This window comes from Trichophyton benhamiae, assembly GCF_000151125.1.
Source record: "Trichophyton benhamiae CBS 112371 chromosome Unknown contig00346.0, whole genome shotgun sequence".
Classification (NCBI taxonomy): Eukaryota; Fungi; Ascomycota; class Eurotiomycetes; order Onygenales; family Arthrodermataceae; genus Trichophyton; species Trichophyton benhamiae.
In genome coordinates, this window is record NW_003315064.1 from 217,739 (window position 1) to 232,890 (window position 15,152).

At 47.6% G+C, this 15,152-nt stretch overlaps 6 protein-coding genes across 6 annotated transcripts; 2 read left to right on the forward strand and 4 right to left on the reverse strand.

Moving 5' to 3' along the window:
• Positions 1 to 95: 95 nt before the first annotated feature.
• ARB_03879 (uncharacterized protein) lies at positions 96 to 792 on the reverse strand (the record flags this gene model as incomplete). The annotated part of the gene is made up of 2 exons (XM_003009907.1): positions 96 to 360; positions 404 to 792. 2 exons carry the CDS (start codon positions 790 to 792, stop codon positions 96 to 98), a joined length of 654 nt encoding a protein of 217 aa, XP_003009953.1.
• A 456-nt stretch (positions 793 to 1,248) lies between these two features.
• ARB_03880 (RNA exonuclease, putative) lies at positions 1,249 to 2,232 on the reverse strand (the record flags this gene model as incomplete). The annotated part of the gene is made up of 2 exons (XM_003009908.1): positions 1,249 to 1,846; positions 1,901 to 2,232. The coding sequence occupies 2 exons, from the start codon at positions 2,230 to 2,232 to the stop codon at positions 1,249 to 1,251; spliced, it is 930 nt and encodes a 309-aa protein (XP_003009954.1).
• A 423-nt stretch (positions 2,233 to 2,655) lies between these two features.
• On the reverse strand, positions 2,656 to 4,053 carry ARB_03881 (uncharacterized protein; the record flags this gene model as incomplete). The annotated part of the gene is made up of 3 exons (XM_003009909.1): positions 2,656 to 2,872; positions 2,926 to 3,855; positions 3,920 to 4,053. 3 exons carry the CDS (start codon positions 4,051 to 4,053, stop codon positions 2,656 to 2,658), a joined length of 1,281 nt encoding a protein of 426 aa, XP_003009955.1.
• Positions 4,054 to 4,381: 328 nt separating this feature from the next.
• On the forward strand, positions 4,382 to 6,893 carry ARB_03882 (uncharacterized protein; the record flags this gene model as incomplete). The annotated part of the gene is made up of 3 exons (XM_003009910.1): positions 4,382 to 4,407; positions 4,481 to 4,858; positions 4,913 to 6,893. The coding sequence occupies 3 exons, from the start codon at positions 4,382 to 4,384 to the stop codon at positions 6,891 to 6,893; spliced, it is 2,385 nt and encodes a 794-aa protein (XP_003009956.1).
• A 416-nt stretch (positions 6,894 to 7,309) lies between these two features.
• Positions 7,310 to 9,218, forward strand: ARB_03883 (uncharacterized protein; the record flags this gene model as incomplete). Its single annotated transcript, XM_003009911.1, has 6 exons — positions 7,310 to 7,392; positions 7,492 to 7,519; positions 7,577 to 7,641; positions 7,699 to 7,733; positions 7,789 to 8,993; positions 9,060 to 9,218. 6 exons carry the CDS (start codon positions 7,310 to 7,312, stop codon positions 9,216 to 9,218), a joined length of 1,575 nt encoding a protein of 524 aa, XP_003009957.1.
• Positions 9,219 to 9,996: 778 nt separating this feature from the next.
• On the reverse strand, positions 9,997 to 14,187 carry ARB_03884 (uncharacterized protein; the record flags this gene model as incomplete). The annotated part of the gene is made up of 3 exons (XM_003009912.1): positions 9,997 to 13,427; positions 13,484 to 13,594; positions 13,734 to 14,187. The coding sequence occupies 3 exons, from the start codon at positions 14,185 to 14,187 to the stop codon at positions 9,997 to 9,999; spliced, it is 3,996 nt and encodes a 1,331-aa protein (XP_003009958.1).
• Between the last annotated feature and the right edge of the window lie 965 nt (positions 14,188 to 15,152).

A 15,152-nucleotide genomic window follows, 5' to 3' on the forward strand; every position in this document is an offset into this window, starting at 1 on the left:
CCAACATCTAATATCTCGATAAAACAATAGTTTGTTCAATTTTTTAACTGTGCAGGTCCCTCTCTGTCGTCATGTATCTACATATACCTGTCAGTTCATGTACCCCCCTCATCTCTCCCCCCTGAATCAAACGCACTTACCGAATGTGCAAACGATACCCACTCTTCCATAGACCGAACATATAGGTCATCATCCGTCGGGAGCTTCTCATGCTCCCATACTGTAAATGCAGAGAATCTTCCAACTGTCTCAAGTTGAGAAAGAGGTTCTTCGTTATCTTCTGCATCCTCGTTTTCATATCCCACCACTCTTTTGGTGACAGATTCATCTTTTGGCAGCTTGGTTACCACCACTCCTATTCTACGTTAGAGATGAGATACATTGTAGCATACGAGATACATACCGTGGTAGCCATCTGGGAGAGGTACGGAACGACCGCGCAACTTTCGGCCACGGAAATATGCTGTTGACACTGACTGTTCTATTCAATTGAGTTAGATTTATATTAGATTTAGTGGACATGTGGCTCACAAGTATGAAGGTAGGTATATTTGTTATGTACATACTGTTGTCAGCACCCCCGTCATTAACAGGATTCCAGTATCTTTTTGAGACTTCTACCGGGCCATCATGGTGGATTCGGCAGGGTAGTATGTTCATCGACACAGATACTGGTGTATGAGCGCTGTTGACCCATGGTTGGGACTGGGATGCCTTCTCTTGGTCTGATTCTGGCTGGCCTACCAGCTTTTGAACTCTCTCCTTGGTCGTCGCGGGCCGTAGAGCGAGCATTATTCCGATAACCAATAGAACTTGGTCGTTAACTGATTCGATCGATAGCTGCAGGTCAAGGTGTATCTTCTAGCTGGGTATCAATGAGTTTCTTAATATCTTCTTTCCTGCGTTATGAGTTGATGTTGAAATAAGGTGTACTTGTGGTTTAAATTGAATTAGACGCGTCGCGTTTGTCTCCATTCGTCATACCTAGTTATCGCTTATCGGCTAAAAATTATATTCCTGAATGCAACATTACTTCCCAGCGGATTACCTGTTAAGCACAAAACCTGGCTTTGTACTTGATGTCGATAGGTGGCTTAATGTTAGTCGAGAAGCAACGCTGTTTTGCTCAATACGAAACGCTCTCTAATTCAATCAGCACCTGTCTATGTACAATATTAATAGGCATTAACCGTAGCAATGACAATACGGAAAGGGTATCCAGAAACACTATAGGCGTTGATAATCAGGTCACTTTTTCTTCTTCTTGGGCTTCTTTTTCTTCTTCTGTTCTCCAGATCCACCATCTACGAGAGCCGGCCGAGCAGGCCACCTTTTCGCATGCTCCTTCTCAAAACCATCCTTGTCTCTACGGAAAAGCATCATTGTCGCCCTCGCATCTTCAACACTCGAGTGTGCACTGCCTTGTATCTCCAACCCTAACAACTCCGAAGCCAGAATCTTCAACTTTGGTGATCCACCCCCTGCCAACTTCCGGTATGGCGGGTATCGACTGGTATCTCTAATATCCCGTTTTGAGTGACTGAGTAACAAGGCTTCCAGGTCGTTTCTTACGGCGTGGCCGATTAGGATACGGCCATCGAGTAATTTGGCCACGTCCTGCTGGACGGTCTCCAGCGATCGCGCCTCAGCCATGTGTTTTGGGAGGATGCCGCTTATCGCCGAGCGCCAATCGGTAACCATTTCTTTAGGTCGGACGTATGAATCATAGACTTGATCACCATTATAATTCACAATACTGACGCGGGCGAGAGCCGAATCTCTGTCAGGGTCTGGTCCTACGCCAACCATCTCGCAGTCTATCGCAACGTATTTTCCCACTTCGACACTGTCACGCGTGCGTTAGCATCCCTTCACTGGCGGCGTTAGTGGGGCTACATACTCTGAAGAGAGGCCTATATTCACTAGGTCCTTGTCAGACGATTGTTGTTGACCTGAAAGCGCTTTTGCTGCATTATCTTCATCAGTAGCCGCCGTAACTGTGGACATGGTCTTCCGCCGCTTAGATGCGTGTCCACGATAAGTGTCCCCCTTAGTGCTGGTAAAAGTTTTGGAGGATAATGATAGTTTCCTCCTCACACCACCATTGTATACTGCTGAGCTACCAGTTGCTGTCTGTTTTTTCGTAGCTGAACTCTTACCAGTCGTAGTATTGCTGGATTTCAGAGTCTGCTGAAGCTTTTTCCAATTGCTCGAAAGATCTTTTCGCTCCATCCCAGCTATATAGTGCGTACCCCGTCTACCCCGCAGTCTCCCATGGATGAAGTCACCTCTGTCGCCTTTCCCCCCTTGTTGCTTGCGGCTTGAAAATATTAATAAAATATTAATCTTGAGGCCGGAAGATCTTATCATCGATGCAAACGGTGCAAACAGAGCGGTGATTATGTAAGCGTTTTGGCCTGTCCCTAGTGGGCGCGTGGAAATAGACGCGGGCGGAACCTTAAAGAAGACCATACATGCTCCCCAATAGTTATCCAATATAATAATGATCTTAGATCATGATAAGTGAGAGATTGCTGGTATATCAAGAGATAAGAACAAGTCATTTCTCGTATGTACATAATGCCGGAACTCCTAAACACCCTTGATCCTCCACTTTGCGCCAAAAAAGATAACCAGAGTTTGCGATTGTCTATTTCAAACTGATGGGACTTTGAAGTCTTTGTATGTCCACTTTTCCGTTGCTTTTCTCTTTGCCTTTTTGGCCTGTGTGATTGGATTGCGGGCTTCTAGCTTTCCCTGGACCATCAGGGTTCTATATCTGTCGGCTAGTAAATTCCCTTCTGGCTTGAGGAGGAGAAGAGAATCTTTAAGTTCTTCCGGAAGAACCAACTCCAGTGACTTGGCCGGTACGCTATAAATATGTGTTAGTGATGAATATACTAGGAGCATAATGATTAGACTTACGGAGTTCTGCCACCAAATGGTCGCTTGCGGAGGGTAGGCTCGTCATCTTCAGACGATTCTTCAGCTTTGGCCACAGCCAGTTTTGCCTTCTCCTTCTCTTCAATCTGCTTTGAAATTGCTTTAGCTTGTGCAGCTTGCTGCTCCCGTCTCTTCATTTTAGCCTCTGCCTTCGCTTTTCTCTCTGCCTCTTTCCTCCTTAAAATTTTATTTCTCTGTGCCTTTGTTTTCCTCTCAGGTCGCTTCTTCTTTATTGACTCAGCTTCGTATTCACTTTCGAACCCTTCCCATGCGCTTTCGTCGTCAGATTTTACTTGTCCATCATCACCTTCAGCTGCTTCAATACGTGCGATGCGCTCCGCTTCCCTCTTCTGCTCCTCTAATCGCAATTTCTCAGCTTCGACTTCCTTCTCCCCTTCCTTTGTAAGAAGTTCATCCCACTCCTGGAAAGATGGGTTGTAGCTCGTTCCTGCCTTAGGTTTTATCACCGATGGTATCGCTTTACCATTAGCCGCTAGTGATATAGGTGCATGGGACAAGGTCTTTGGGGCAACGACTGGCTTCTTTTTCTCTAGGAAGGAAAATTCCTGTTCTTGTTTGGCTTCCATCGCCCATGGGTCATGAGCAACACTAGGCTGAATTGATGTTTCATCAAGTTTGGCTTCCCGAGCCACCTTTTTCAACCGTAGCCATTCTTCTCTAGTTACCCAATCACTTCGACTTCTCTTTGTTTTCGGTTCTATAACTCCATCTGTAACTCTGGAATTGGATGGGCGCTTACGGCTGTCGACTGCACTTATAGCCGAACGCTGCGCAATAATCTCATCGGCACGTAAAGATTTGAATTTCTTTTGAACCTTTCGCTGGACTTCCTCATCTCCCGTAGGGTCTAATATAAACAGTTCCTCGGACGGTTTCTCTGCCAGCACACCGCTATAAACCAGATATTAGTATATCAGTTACTCCAAATGGAAGAAATAAAAAGAGTTTCACATACCCTTTGATCTCTTCTTCTCGAACCTGGTCGAGCCCCTCTTGCACTTCAGTGACATCGACATTTTTCCTCCATGCTTTCTTACCCTTTCTAGAGGGCTGCTTAAACTGTTGCGGGGCTCCCACAGTTGCCGACATGTTGTTAATCGTGATTTTGGGAGAAATAATAATCATAAAAAAAAAAAAATTTGGCTAGAAGAGATCGTTTGTGTTATATCCTGCTGCTGTAATTTTCTTCATGGAGGAAAAGTTATAACCTTATGTTTTGCGCTTGTGGTTGGTCGGTTTAGTCAGGTTCATTAGTTATCGCGCTTGGCGCTAAAAGGTGCTAAAAGTCGAGACTTCACCTTTGTTCGCAAGCCGCAAGAGCTTTAAGCTACAAGTACGTTCTATTGTGAACAAGACATCCTGGGCAAAGTCTCGATACAACAATACAGTAAGCATCGAGAGTCATCTGTCCGTCAATATGCCGGTCGTAAAAGGCGGTGTTTGGTAAGTATTGCTTTGTTTTTTTATTTTCGTTCAACGCGCGTTGCTGATAACAGGCTACTAACCGTTGTTCTAGGACCAATATCGAAGATGAAATCGTCAAGGTTGCTGTTTCCAAGTACGGCCTTAACCAATGGGCTCGAGTTTCGTCTCTTCTTGCGCGCAAGACCCCGAAACAATGTAAAGCCAGATGGTCAGAATGGCTAGATCCCGCCATCCGAAAGATCGAGTGGTCTAAAGAGGAGGACGAAAAACTTCTTCATCTAGCTAAATTGATGCCTACGCAATGGCGAACTATTGCTCCTATTGTTGGGCGAACGGCTACGCAGTGCTTGGAGAGGTATCAGAAACTGTTAGATGAAGCCGAAACCAGGGAATCAGACGAGCTAGGCCTGGGAGGGCCAGCTGGTGGCGAGGCTTCTGCTCCCAGTGCAGACGATGTTAGAAGGCTACGGTAAGTTTATTCCTACGCATCTGGTCTTTAGATTTACTGATGATCTTCGTGTAGGCCCGGAGAACTAGACCCTGATCCTGAATCCAAGCCTGCACGTCCCGATACCATTGACCTTGATGAAGATGAGAAGGAGATGCTTAGTGAAGCACGAGCGCGTCTTGCTAACACACAAGGCAAGAAGGCGAAGCGAAAAGCTAGAGAACGCCAGCTAGAGGAATCCCGGCGACTTGCCGTCCTACAAAAACGAAGAGAGCTCAAAAATGCGGGAATCAATATCAAAGTTGTTACGCGAAAGCCTGGTCAAATGGACTACAATGCGGATATACCATTCGAAAAGGCGCCTGCCCCCGGTTTCTACGATACACTTGATGAACAGTCAAGGAACGAACGTCAGCGTGCGGACTTCGATCCCCGCAAGCTCCAGCTCGCAAGCAAACGCAAGGGAGACCAGGAAGAGGACGATGATAGGAAGAGACGGAAGAATGAAAAGAATGGTTCGTCTTCAGCCTTTGCGGCTGCTGCTAAAGCAGGCCAGATGCAGCGAATTCGTGAAGCGGAACAAAGCAGCAAACGCCGAGCACTGGTCCTTCCAAGCCCACAGGTAGGAGAAACTGAGCTGGAAGAGATTGTCAAAATGGGGATGGCTGGAGAACGTGCAAGTAAGATTGCGGGTGAAGATGGTAGTGACGGAACCCGGGGGCTTGTCGGTAACTATTCTAATATTGTCGGGAACACACCTATTCGAACACCCAGGGCATTACCGGAAGAAGACAGAATTGCGAATGAAATCCGAAATATTAAGGCATTGACGGAGACACAATCATCCCTCCTGGGCGGTGAAAATACTCCCCTCCATGAAGGAGGCTCGACTGGATTTGAGGGAATAGCGCCTCGCCAACACCAAATGGTTACTCCGAACCCTATGGCGACGCCATTCCGACAGGGCATGGGAAATGCGGCCAACGCTACCCCAATGCGTGGGCCTGGTGCAACACCTCTGCGAACCCCTAGAGACTCTTTAATGATTAATCCTGAAACTGGCGATCCTTACCAGCTTGTTGGTGCTACGCCCAGGGAAGTAAAAATGCGGGAAAACTTTGCGAGACAAAATTTGAGATCCCAGCTTTCTAGTCTTCCCAAGCCCAAGGAGACGGAATGGGAGCTAGAGGAAATGCCTTCAGAACGACCTGTCCCACAGTCCTTTAATGAGGTTTCGGAAGAGGATGCCTCTGAGCGTGATATGAGAAACAGACTCGCTGCCGAGAAGGCAGCGGAAATAGAATTTAAACGACAAACACAAGTCTATCAACAGGGGCTTCCTCGTCCGGCCTTGGTCAACATCCGGCACCTAATGGAGGATGCTGACAAAACAGAATGTCCTGCTCGTCGACTTGTCGCTCTTGAGATGGCAAAGCTGATTGCGAATGATGCTCGAAAGTTTCCATTACCCGGATCCAGAGTCGAGGGTAAAATACCGAAACTAGACACGTTAGGTGATGATCTCATATCAAAGGCAAGAGAGGAGGTAGATGCAGAAGCCGGGAAACTTGGAGCACAGCCGCAATGGAATGATAGTTTCCGGTCCTCGTGGTCTACCCTTCATGAGTCTACCTCTACTTTACCCGGACTTTCACTCTACAGTGAGGAAGAAGGAGATGACGAATACCGTTTCCAACAAGACAAGAAGGAGATGGCTCATGCATTTGACAGTGTTCAGGCTAGCTTGCTGCAAGCCGCCGAGCAAGGTAACAAACTGGAGAAGAAGATTGCATTACATTTTGGAGGATATCAGGCCCGAGCAAAGACTTTGCGAAATAAAATAATCCAAGCTGATGAAGCCCTCAGCAAAGCTACCACGGCCCTCGACTCGTTCCGCACATTACAAATTGCGGAGGATGCAGCCATTGCCTTGCGGCTTGAGAGCATTCGGGACGAGGTAACCTTTATTACGAGACGAGAGCGCGAAGCACAGGAGCTCTACAGGGCTAGGAAGGACGAACTTGAATCTTTGGGTGGAGTGAATGGGTGGCATTAAAGGGAGTTTGTTCTATTTCAGCTTTTTTGGCCCGGTGGAAAATGTTGCTCCTTTTTCTTAGTAGTTCCTGTTCCTTTTTGCTTCTTTATTTCCCGTGTTTGTATTTTTACTTATCTGCACAACAAGGCGTTCCCAACTGTATCTAGACGAGTTAATTATGGAATCATCTATCTTCACTTCAGTTTCGGCTGTCGATGTGGTTCCTCTGCTCCGATACTTTGCCGCGCGTGTCAATATTTTGGTAGCGCGTGGCAATTAACAACGCCATCGCTCCCCAGAACTTCAAAGGTCGAACGAGATTTTCGCTCGCAACCTCAAAGTCGCATCTCAACAACATCCATCAAAATCATCACAACCAACGCGTATTCTATCAAACATTCAGTTGCTATATCGCTAAATACCGTCTACTGGTTAATATGGGTGTCCCAGAAGGCCCCCAGGAGGCTGTTGGAACGCCAGACCCCGCGGATAGAGGTTTTGCCACCTTGAATACCTTGAGGTACGCTATGAAAAAACCGTGGCCTTACTCTAGTAGCAGGACTATTCATCTATTTCCTGCGTTTTCGATCATCCGAAACTGACCTTATCGTCCTTGCAGTATCGGAGTAAAGGTGTTTGTCGTCAAAGTGAGAAACCATGCTGCCTATCTCGCATCACGTGACTGATACTGACCAAGTCGCTAGGATGGAGAGCAACGAAAAGCGGAGATTCTTTCAATAAAGCAGAAGAAAGGAGGGCCGACCTTCTAGTATGTCGCACTATTCCTGAGCTGCTGTGGTGTCGGATGGTACTAATATTGGCATAGTGTCCATTATGTGGACTTCAACAAGCGTCTTGATGGTAAGTCTTTTTGATACTAGTAACTGTCCAAATCCTATACTGACAACGCCTTTAGAATGGATTCCTGCATCAAGAATCGATCTTACTAAAGAAGTTGAATGGCCCCAGCCGGAGAAACCTGAAAAGAAGAAAATATCAGGGGCGGCTGCGGCTGCGGCTGCTACCAAGGCGCAACCAAAGAATCTCAAGCGAGGACAGCATGCAAGCAGAGATGCTTCATCAACTCCAGATCTGCTGTCTGGTAAGAACCAGAACATTTCAAAGGCCCCAAGACCTTCAAAGGCTGGAGGCAAAGAAAATCAGGAAGATGAAAGTGGTACACCATTCGAGATATCCATGCTTGGCAGCGAGGGGCCATCCATGAGTGGCACACCTCGAGTTCGTGATGGAGAGTCAGAAGACGTTGAAATGGCCGATATTCAATCTGAGGTCGAGGCGAAGGCCGCTCTGAAGGAAGAACAAGACAAGCTCGCTGCTGACGCAACCCGGGAAGTCGAAATTGAAAAGTTAAGAACAGGGGGTAGTATGACTCAAAATCTAACGGAGATCCACCGTGTACGGAACTTGAGTAAGATCCAAATGGGTAAATTCGAGATTGAGCCGTGGTACTTCTCTCCTTATCCTACGTCCTTCAGTGATGCCGATATGATATACATCGACGAATTCTGCCTCAGCTACTTTGACAACGAACGTGCGTTCCGCAGACATCGGAGCAAGTGCACCTTACTACATCCACCAGGAAACGAGATATACCGGGATGACCATGTTTCATTTTTTGAAGTTGACGGCAGACGACAAAGGACATGGTGCAGAAACCTCTGTCTACTCAGCAAGCTGTTTTTAGACCACAAGACGTTATACTACGATGTCGATCCATTCCTATTCTACTGTATGACTACGCGGGATGCCAACGGATGCCATCTTGTCGGATATTTTTCCAAGGAAAAGGAGTCTGCCGAAGGATACAATGTTGCATGCATCCTGACTTTGCCTCAGTACCAACGTCGTGGGTTTGGTCGACTGCTTATCGCCTTCAGCTATGAGCTTAGCAAGCGGGAAGGGAAGCTAGGTTCTCCTGAAAAGCCTCTTAGTGACCTAGGTTTACTGAGCTATCGTCAGTATTGGAGGGAAACGCTTGTTGAACTTCTTGTCGAGCCAGGCCGAGACGCAATTAGCGAGAGCGAGTTAGCTACGTTAAGTGCGATGACTGAAAAGGATGTTCATGAGACATTAGTGGTGCTAGGATTGCTACGGTATAATGTAAGTCCCCGCCAACCATGCTAATCATTATCGACTCAATGGCTTGTTTCTGACTGATGTCAATAGAAAGGAAATTGGGTCCTGGTGTTAACGGATAGCGTGATGGAGCAACATAAGAAGCGTCTCGAAAAAGAGAAAATCAAGGGTGCGAGGAATATTGACCCTTCACGTCTCCAGTGGAAGCCACCGGTCTTCAATGCCTCCAGTAGAACATGGAACTGGTAATGGAGTCGAAGTATGGAACAGTTTATTAATGCTTTTACGGGTGGTTTAACAAGCGATGCATTTTTATGATTTTTGTTTTTTTGTGACCATTGGGTCAGGCGGGTGATTTATGTAGTTAAGATCTGTATATTAGTTGTATCCAAGGAGACATTCCATGTTACTTCAAACGTGTCAGCACTGACTGGGCGATAACTCGCCTGCTGCTTGCCCACGTTATATTGAGAGACAGCGGGCATGCAAAGAAATTTGATTACAGGCGCAAGGAATAAATAATATTACAAGTCTTCAATTTCAGCCACCTATCGCTTCCTTTGAAATGACAAAGAATTAGAGATAACTAGTTGAGTAAGAGCTTGGAAATCCTTCTGGAATGTCCTTAGCACAGTGTTGAGTGAGACAATCGCGGTTGCGAGGTTGCAGAGGTTCGAGCGATAGTATTAAGAAAGGCGAAGACGAAGCTAGTAGGTGGAAACGTCGACCTAGGGAGGCAGGCAGAGAACAGGTGGCAAGGCGAACGAGAAAGTATTGATGAAGGGTGATGATGACTGACAAAAGAGAGAAGGAAAATAGGGGTAGAAAAGCTATCCATGCTTGGTAGGATCCGCCCGAAACAGAAGAGCAAAGCAAAGAAAAGGAAAAAAAAAAAAAAAAAAATAACAAACCTGACTTGTGGAAGGTTCAAGTCTGTGCTCATCTCACGAAATTAATTATTCATGGCTATCAAGACGCAAAAAGGGAGGAAATAGGGTGAGGGTAGTGAATCATAAGGTCAGCAGGCCTATTTTGTGCTGCTTTGATGGGATCTGTGAGAACCCTGGCGGGCGGAACTTGAGAGAGACGCAGGCGATGTAGTGTTGGCCGTAGTAGACACAGGCTTTTTTGCAGTGTGTGAGTTTTGATATGATCCGCTCCCTTCTCTAGATCTTGGGTTCCGTGACCGGTTCTTTGGATTCGAACGGAGTTTTCCTGAGCTGTTCCCACCTCGTTTAGGCAAGGGAACCATTTTCAAGCCCTTTCCTGGTGGCCGGACAATAACAGAGACTTCCCCGTTACTATCCCGTTCAATACCACCAATGATATACGGCTCAATACTTTGTGATAACACCGGTTTCTGGTACTTTGTTCGGAAGCGCGACTGCTTTGGCGCTGGGTGCCACGCAGCTCGTGGGGCCATGTCAGGCACTTTGACAACAGGCAAGGACCCTGCCTCACGATCTTCAAATATGGCTTCTTCATCCTCAACCTCCTTAGTCGTTGCTCTACCGGGGTCGCCTGTAAATTTCCGCTTCTCATCATGTTGTGGAAAAGAAACGGCAGCAGATGAGGAACTCGATATTACATCCAGGGGTTCCTTGGTTGCAGACGCAACTGCGAGTGAGTTGTTCTTCCTCTGGACAGGTTGGGATGTCTTCTTTCCGAATAGTCCGTTGAATCTGTCTTGCCAGGAAGTGGTACTCGCAATCGGCTGTGCGGGCGTTCGTGCAGGAGGGGGTGAAGCAACCATGGCAGCGAAGGTTGCAGGAGCCGGAGGAGGAGGTGGTGGGTTAGGAGCGGAGAGGGAGCCTGGAGGGAGTTTGACGCGAGGTTTGGGGTTGGGAAGGTGAACTAATGGTCTTTGCGAATCACCTGTGAACACGGGGTGGCTGGACACTTCCTCCGGTGGAGGGGGAGATTGGCTGCGAGGGGGCATAACCTCTTGATTGTTTGGACGCTTTGGTTCAGAGGCCGGTGGGAAAAAACGGGAGCCCCGGGTAGAGGGTGGGGGCACAGCTTTCTGTTTATCACCAAAAGGAAGACCGCTGACAGAATCAATTTGATGGAAAGGAGAAGATTGGGGCTCCTTGTCAGAAGTTGTAGACACCACTCCAATGATATTCCTATTCCCTGGACGTTCTCCAGCTTCAACCTGTCTCCAAGTTTCATTGAAGGTTGTTTGGAGAGAGGAGGCAATTCCAGTCTTGGCTTCTTCTTCACGAAGAGCTTTGAGATCTTGATGAAACCTTTCATTCTCTTCCAATTCAGACTTTCTAGCAACCAAATGAAAATTGCTCCAAGCTGCGGTTTCCTGGTTACGGTGAGGCAATCGGTCTTGTTGCCATCTTTGTCCTTGGTTATAGGATGGCGGTGCAATCGGTCCCGGTGGAGCTATTGGTTTAGGATTTTCACCCATACGATCTGGACGCATATGGTCAGAAGATGATAGAGGTGATAATGGTTTTGCGTTATCTGGACCTGCTTTGGAGGGAGGAGGTAGAGGGCGAGATATTCCTTCCGGAATTTCAGCCCCTTCCTGAGCCTGCTGGGGATAGAGGTGCTGTTGTTCAGTCAAACCTAAAGAACTGAGATCTGATGGGAAGCTAGCAAGATTCCTATCGAATGTGCCATTGCCCAAAGCTTTGTCATTAGTTGGTGGTCCCCAAAGAGCACCAAGACCCGCTGTGTGACCCTTTGAGCTGGGCCAACTGTATGTAGACGTTGCAGGAACGGAATACTTCCAATTCGACGGTCTTTCCTCTGGTTGCGGTCCATAAATAGGCTGTGAAGTTTTAGTCTGTCCCTCTTGAGCAGGTTTTGAACCATTAACAGTGGGTGAGGCGTCAGACATTGCTTGCTTATGAGGTGATGCCTGATGATTTTGCGCCTGATTTCCAGTTTGCTGGGGTTTCTCAGGGGGTTTCTCGGAAGAAGCTACTAACTTCTTCACCGACTCGGGGTGATGTACCTTCATCATGCCGTACTGCTTAGGTTCTCCTGTTAATTCCGGAACAGGAGGTTTAGGAGGTGAGGATATCACGGTAGTTGATGTTGATGGTGGACCGGTTGGCTTCTTTGACTCTGAATTCGACGATGGTGTGCTGTCTTTTGCACCTGGGAGCTCGTTGGCAGGTACACCCATAGACTGCAGTTTTATCCTTATGCGTTCTTGTTTTGCTGCCTCTTCTTTAGCTTCCTGTTCTAGTCGTCGTTGTCTGGCCATCTCTCGTTTCTCCCGCATGATTCTTTGTTGCATTGCAACGGGGTCTTCTACCATGACTGGGGGTTGAGAGGTTTGGCCATCAGCGGCACCTTGAGAGGGCACATTGGTTTGAGAGCTAGGTGAAGTCTGATTAAAGTTGGGAGGTCCATGATCAAGACTCCTGTGTGATTGCTGAGATGGGGAACCCAGACTCGGAGCCACTGGACCATTTTGCATTTGACGGGTATTTGGTGAGGCCGACCTCTCAAGCGTCCCTGTGGACGGTGGTCCGCCTTTGAATGGAAGTTCGGGTCTAGTTAAAGACATTCTTCGGGCGAATCCTCCACTACCTCCACTTACGTTCGACGAAGCGCGTCGACGTCCCCACTGGCTGCCTTCTGTCGGGCTTCTGTGAGTCTGAAAGGCAGGTGATGGTTCCGCGGGTCCAGATTGTTCATGCATAGACCGTTGAAGGAGGGAAGCAGGCCTAAAATGGCCATCATTCTTCCCCGATCTATCATTCCTCAGGTGCCCATGTCTGTTGTCTGAGACGGGTTCGTATCGACCTGATTGCGAATTGTAAAGTTCTCGGGGAGCAGTAGGTTGTCTATCTCTCCAAGACCTATTGAAGTCATCGGCAGCAATTTCTTTCGTAGGAGGAGCTGGCCCGGCATCTAACCTAGAAGGCTCAACATGGTTAAAACGAGGAACTTGATTTTGAGCTGGAGGATTAGGTGCTAGAGGAGACGCTTTTTCCACAGGCGGTAATGGGGCCCACGGCGACCGCACCGCAGAAACGCCCTTTGACGTTAGTGTGGGCTTATCATTGGTATTCTTTGACAAATCGCCACCCTGTTTAGATTGCTGCTTTTCGGCGCTTGCACCGACTTTTAAGATTGTAGTATTGGACCCAAGAGAACTTGACGGTTTGGAAAGTAAAAGTTTAGGGGCTTCGCGTGCTGGTGGCATATTGTTGGCTGGTGAGGGTTGTCTTTTTTGATCGCTTGAGTTATTAGCTAGAGTACTGGTCTCTTGGGATCCCGGCGCACTGCCTTCGGTATGAGTCAAGGTAATTTTGGTGCCATCGTTCCATTCAATAGTTTCAGGAGCCCAGTCATCCTCGTCGTCATCAATATCGGCCCATTTGGCCTCCTTCTCGTTGTCATCGGTCTGTATGCGTGATGTCATGTGGATTCCATATTGTTGCTTCAGCTCTTCATCCGTTAGGTGTTTTGTTGGAGGTGGTTGAACAGCTATATCAAAATACCGTTAGTTTGTAGAAAGCCCTTATGTTACGGAAGACACTTACGCCGATTTTTATTCCATACTAGATTGGCATCGGGGGCACCCGAGACATTTTTACTTCCTGCCGTAGAGGTCCGGGGAGAAGAATCCCGTAGCCCACTTCCGGATTTTGCGACTAGCCGTGGCCTCGAGCTTAAAGGTGTCGACGTAGATGACGGCGGAGTTGATGTTAGAAACGGTGCTGTGTATAGAGTATCAACATTTTGTCCTTGGAGAACACATAAAGCTCGTCATGAAAAAGGAAGAGTGCATACCTTTCTCTGGGCTTGCTTTGCTATTTCCATTTGAGCCCGGGGGTTTCGTCACGGAAAATTTGGCGAAGGAAACTGGTTTGAATGATGCCGGCCTTTTTACAGAACTTGTTCGAGAGTGTTGTGCCCCATCAGTGTTAGCTCGTGCGTCCGGTCGACTCGCATCTGTATCCGATCCTCCACTCCCATCTCCAACATTTGGCGATAAGCTCGTATTGGCATCGTTGCTCTCCGATCCGACTCCGTTTGCTTCGGTCGACGATGGGTTACCCGTTGATATTTCCTGCGATGATTGTGTGTTTGCCTTTGGTTTTGAGTTGTTATCAGAAGCTTGAACATCCCCCCGGTCCCCTCCAGCAGTCAAATTGTCAGGTTTGCTCGCAGGAACGTCGGAAGGCGAGAGGTCGCCGCCCGACCGGGTTTGGTTTACCACATCGTTGCTGCTCTGCTCTGCCATAACAATGCTCTATAGCTTCAAGAAACATGGGTCAGCGCCATCCAGGATTCACAACTCTTGCCCTCTGTTTTTCGCAAAACAGGCCAGACAAAAATGAGCCACAGTATAAGTGAGAAACGTACGTATCGTCAAAGACTAGTTATTGCGACGGAGAACCACACAAGTAGCCTATCCGCAGGGAGGACTTTCACAGGCAGGCCGGTCGGACACGCGTTGGCAGAAGATGCAGCAGAAGCTTCCTTGCTATCCCGGTGAGGCAAAAGAAAAGGTCGAACCAAAAGTGCCAGCTACAGTAAGCCCAGGAACGCCGATCACAGGCCGGAAACAAGACGCCGGTTGTTGTCAAGATAGTTGACGGTGTTGTAGAATTCAAGATCAAGAGAAGAGTGAAAAGTGACACTTTTGAAAGACGAAAGTCGGCCAGCTGCGCCAAGACGAGCCGCCTAATCAGGCTAGCGCGGTACATACACACCAACTTCCAGGCTGGATATTTTGCGGCACGCAAGGACGAGCAGGTAATAGGATGGCATTTGGAGGATAGAAAATATAGGTTAAAGCAAGTGATTCATTCTATTGAATATCTACATGTATGTGGTACAGCGTCGTTTGTTATCCGACTAGTGAGGGTTGTTCTTGTGGTGGCCTGGGGGCAGGAAGCGGCAGTTAGCATACGGCTGTCTATCGACGGGAGCGTAGACGTCAGGAGTACTTACGGAGGTGGGTAACGTATTGTATGCTGTAGCCAACCAGGGTCAGGCCAATAATGAGATGGACAAGGGCTATGAAGCAACGGTTAGCTATATGATCAACGCAGACTTAAGGCCAACCTTTCTGCCACAGGTAAAAATAGTATACAACATCGACCGATAATATAAATATATTAATGCGAAGAGATATTTCAAAAACTTACGAGCAGAAGAAGCATTCTTGCCAAAGTAGGCGGCCTGGTAACGGGCAAAAAGACC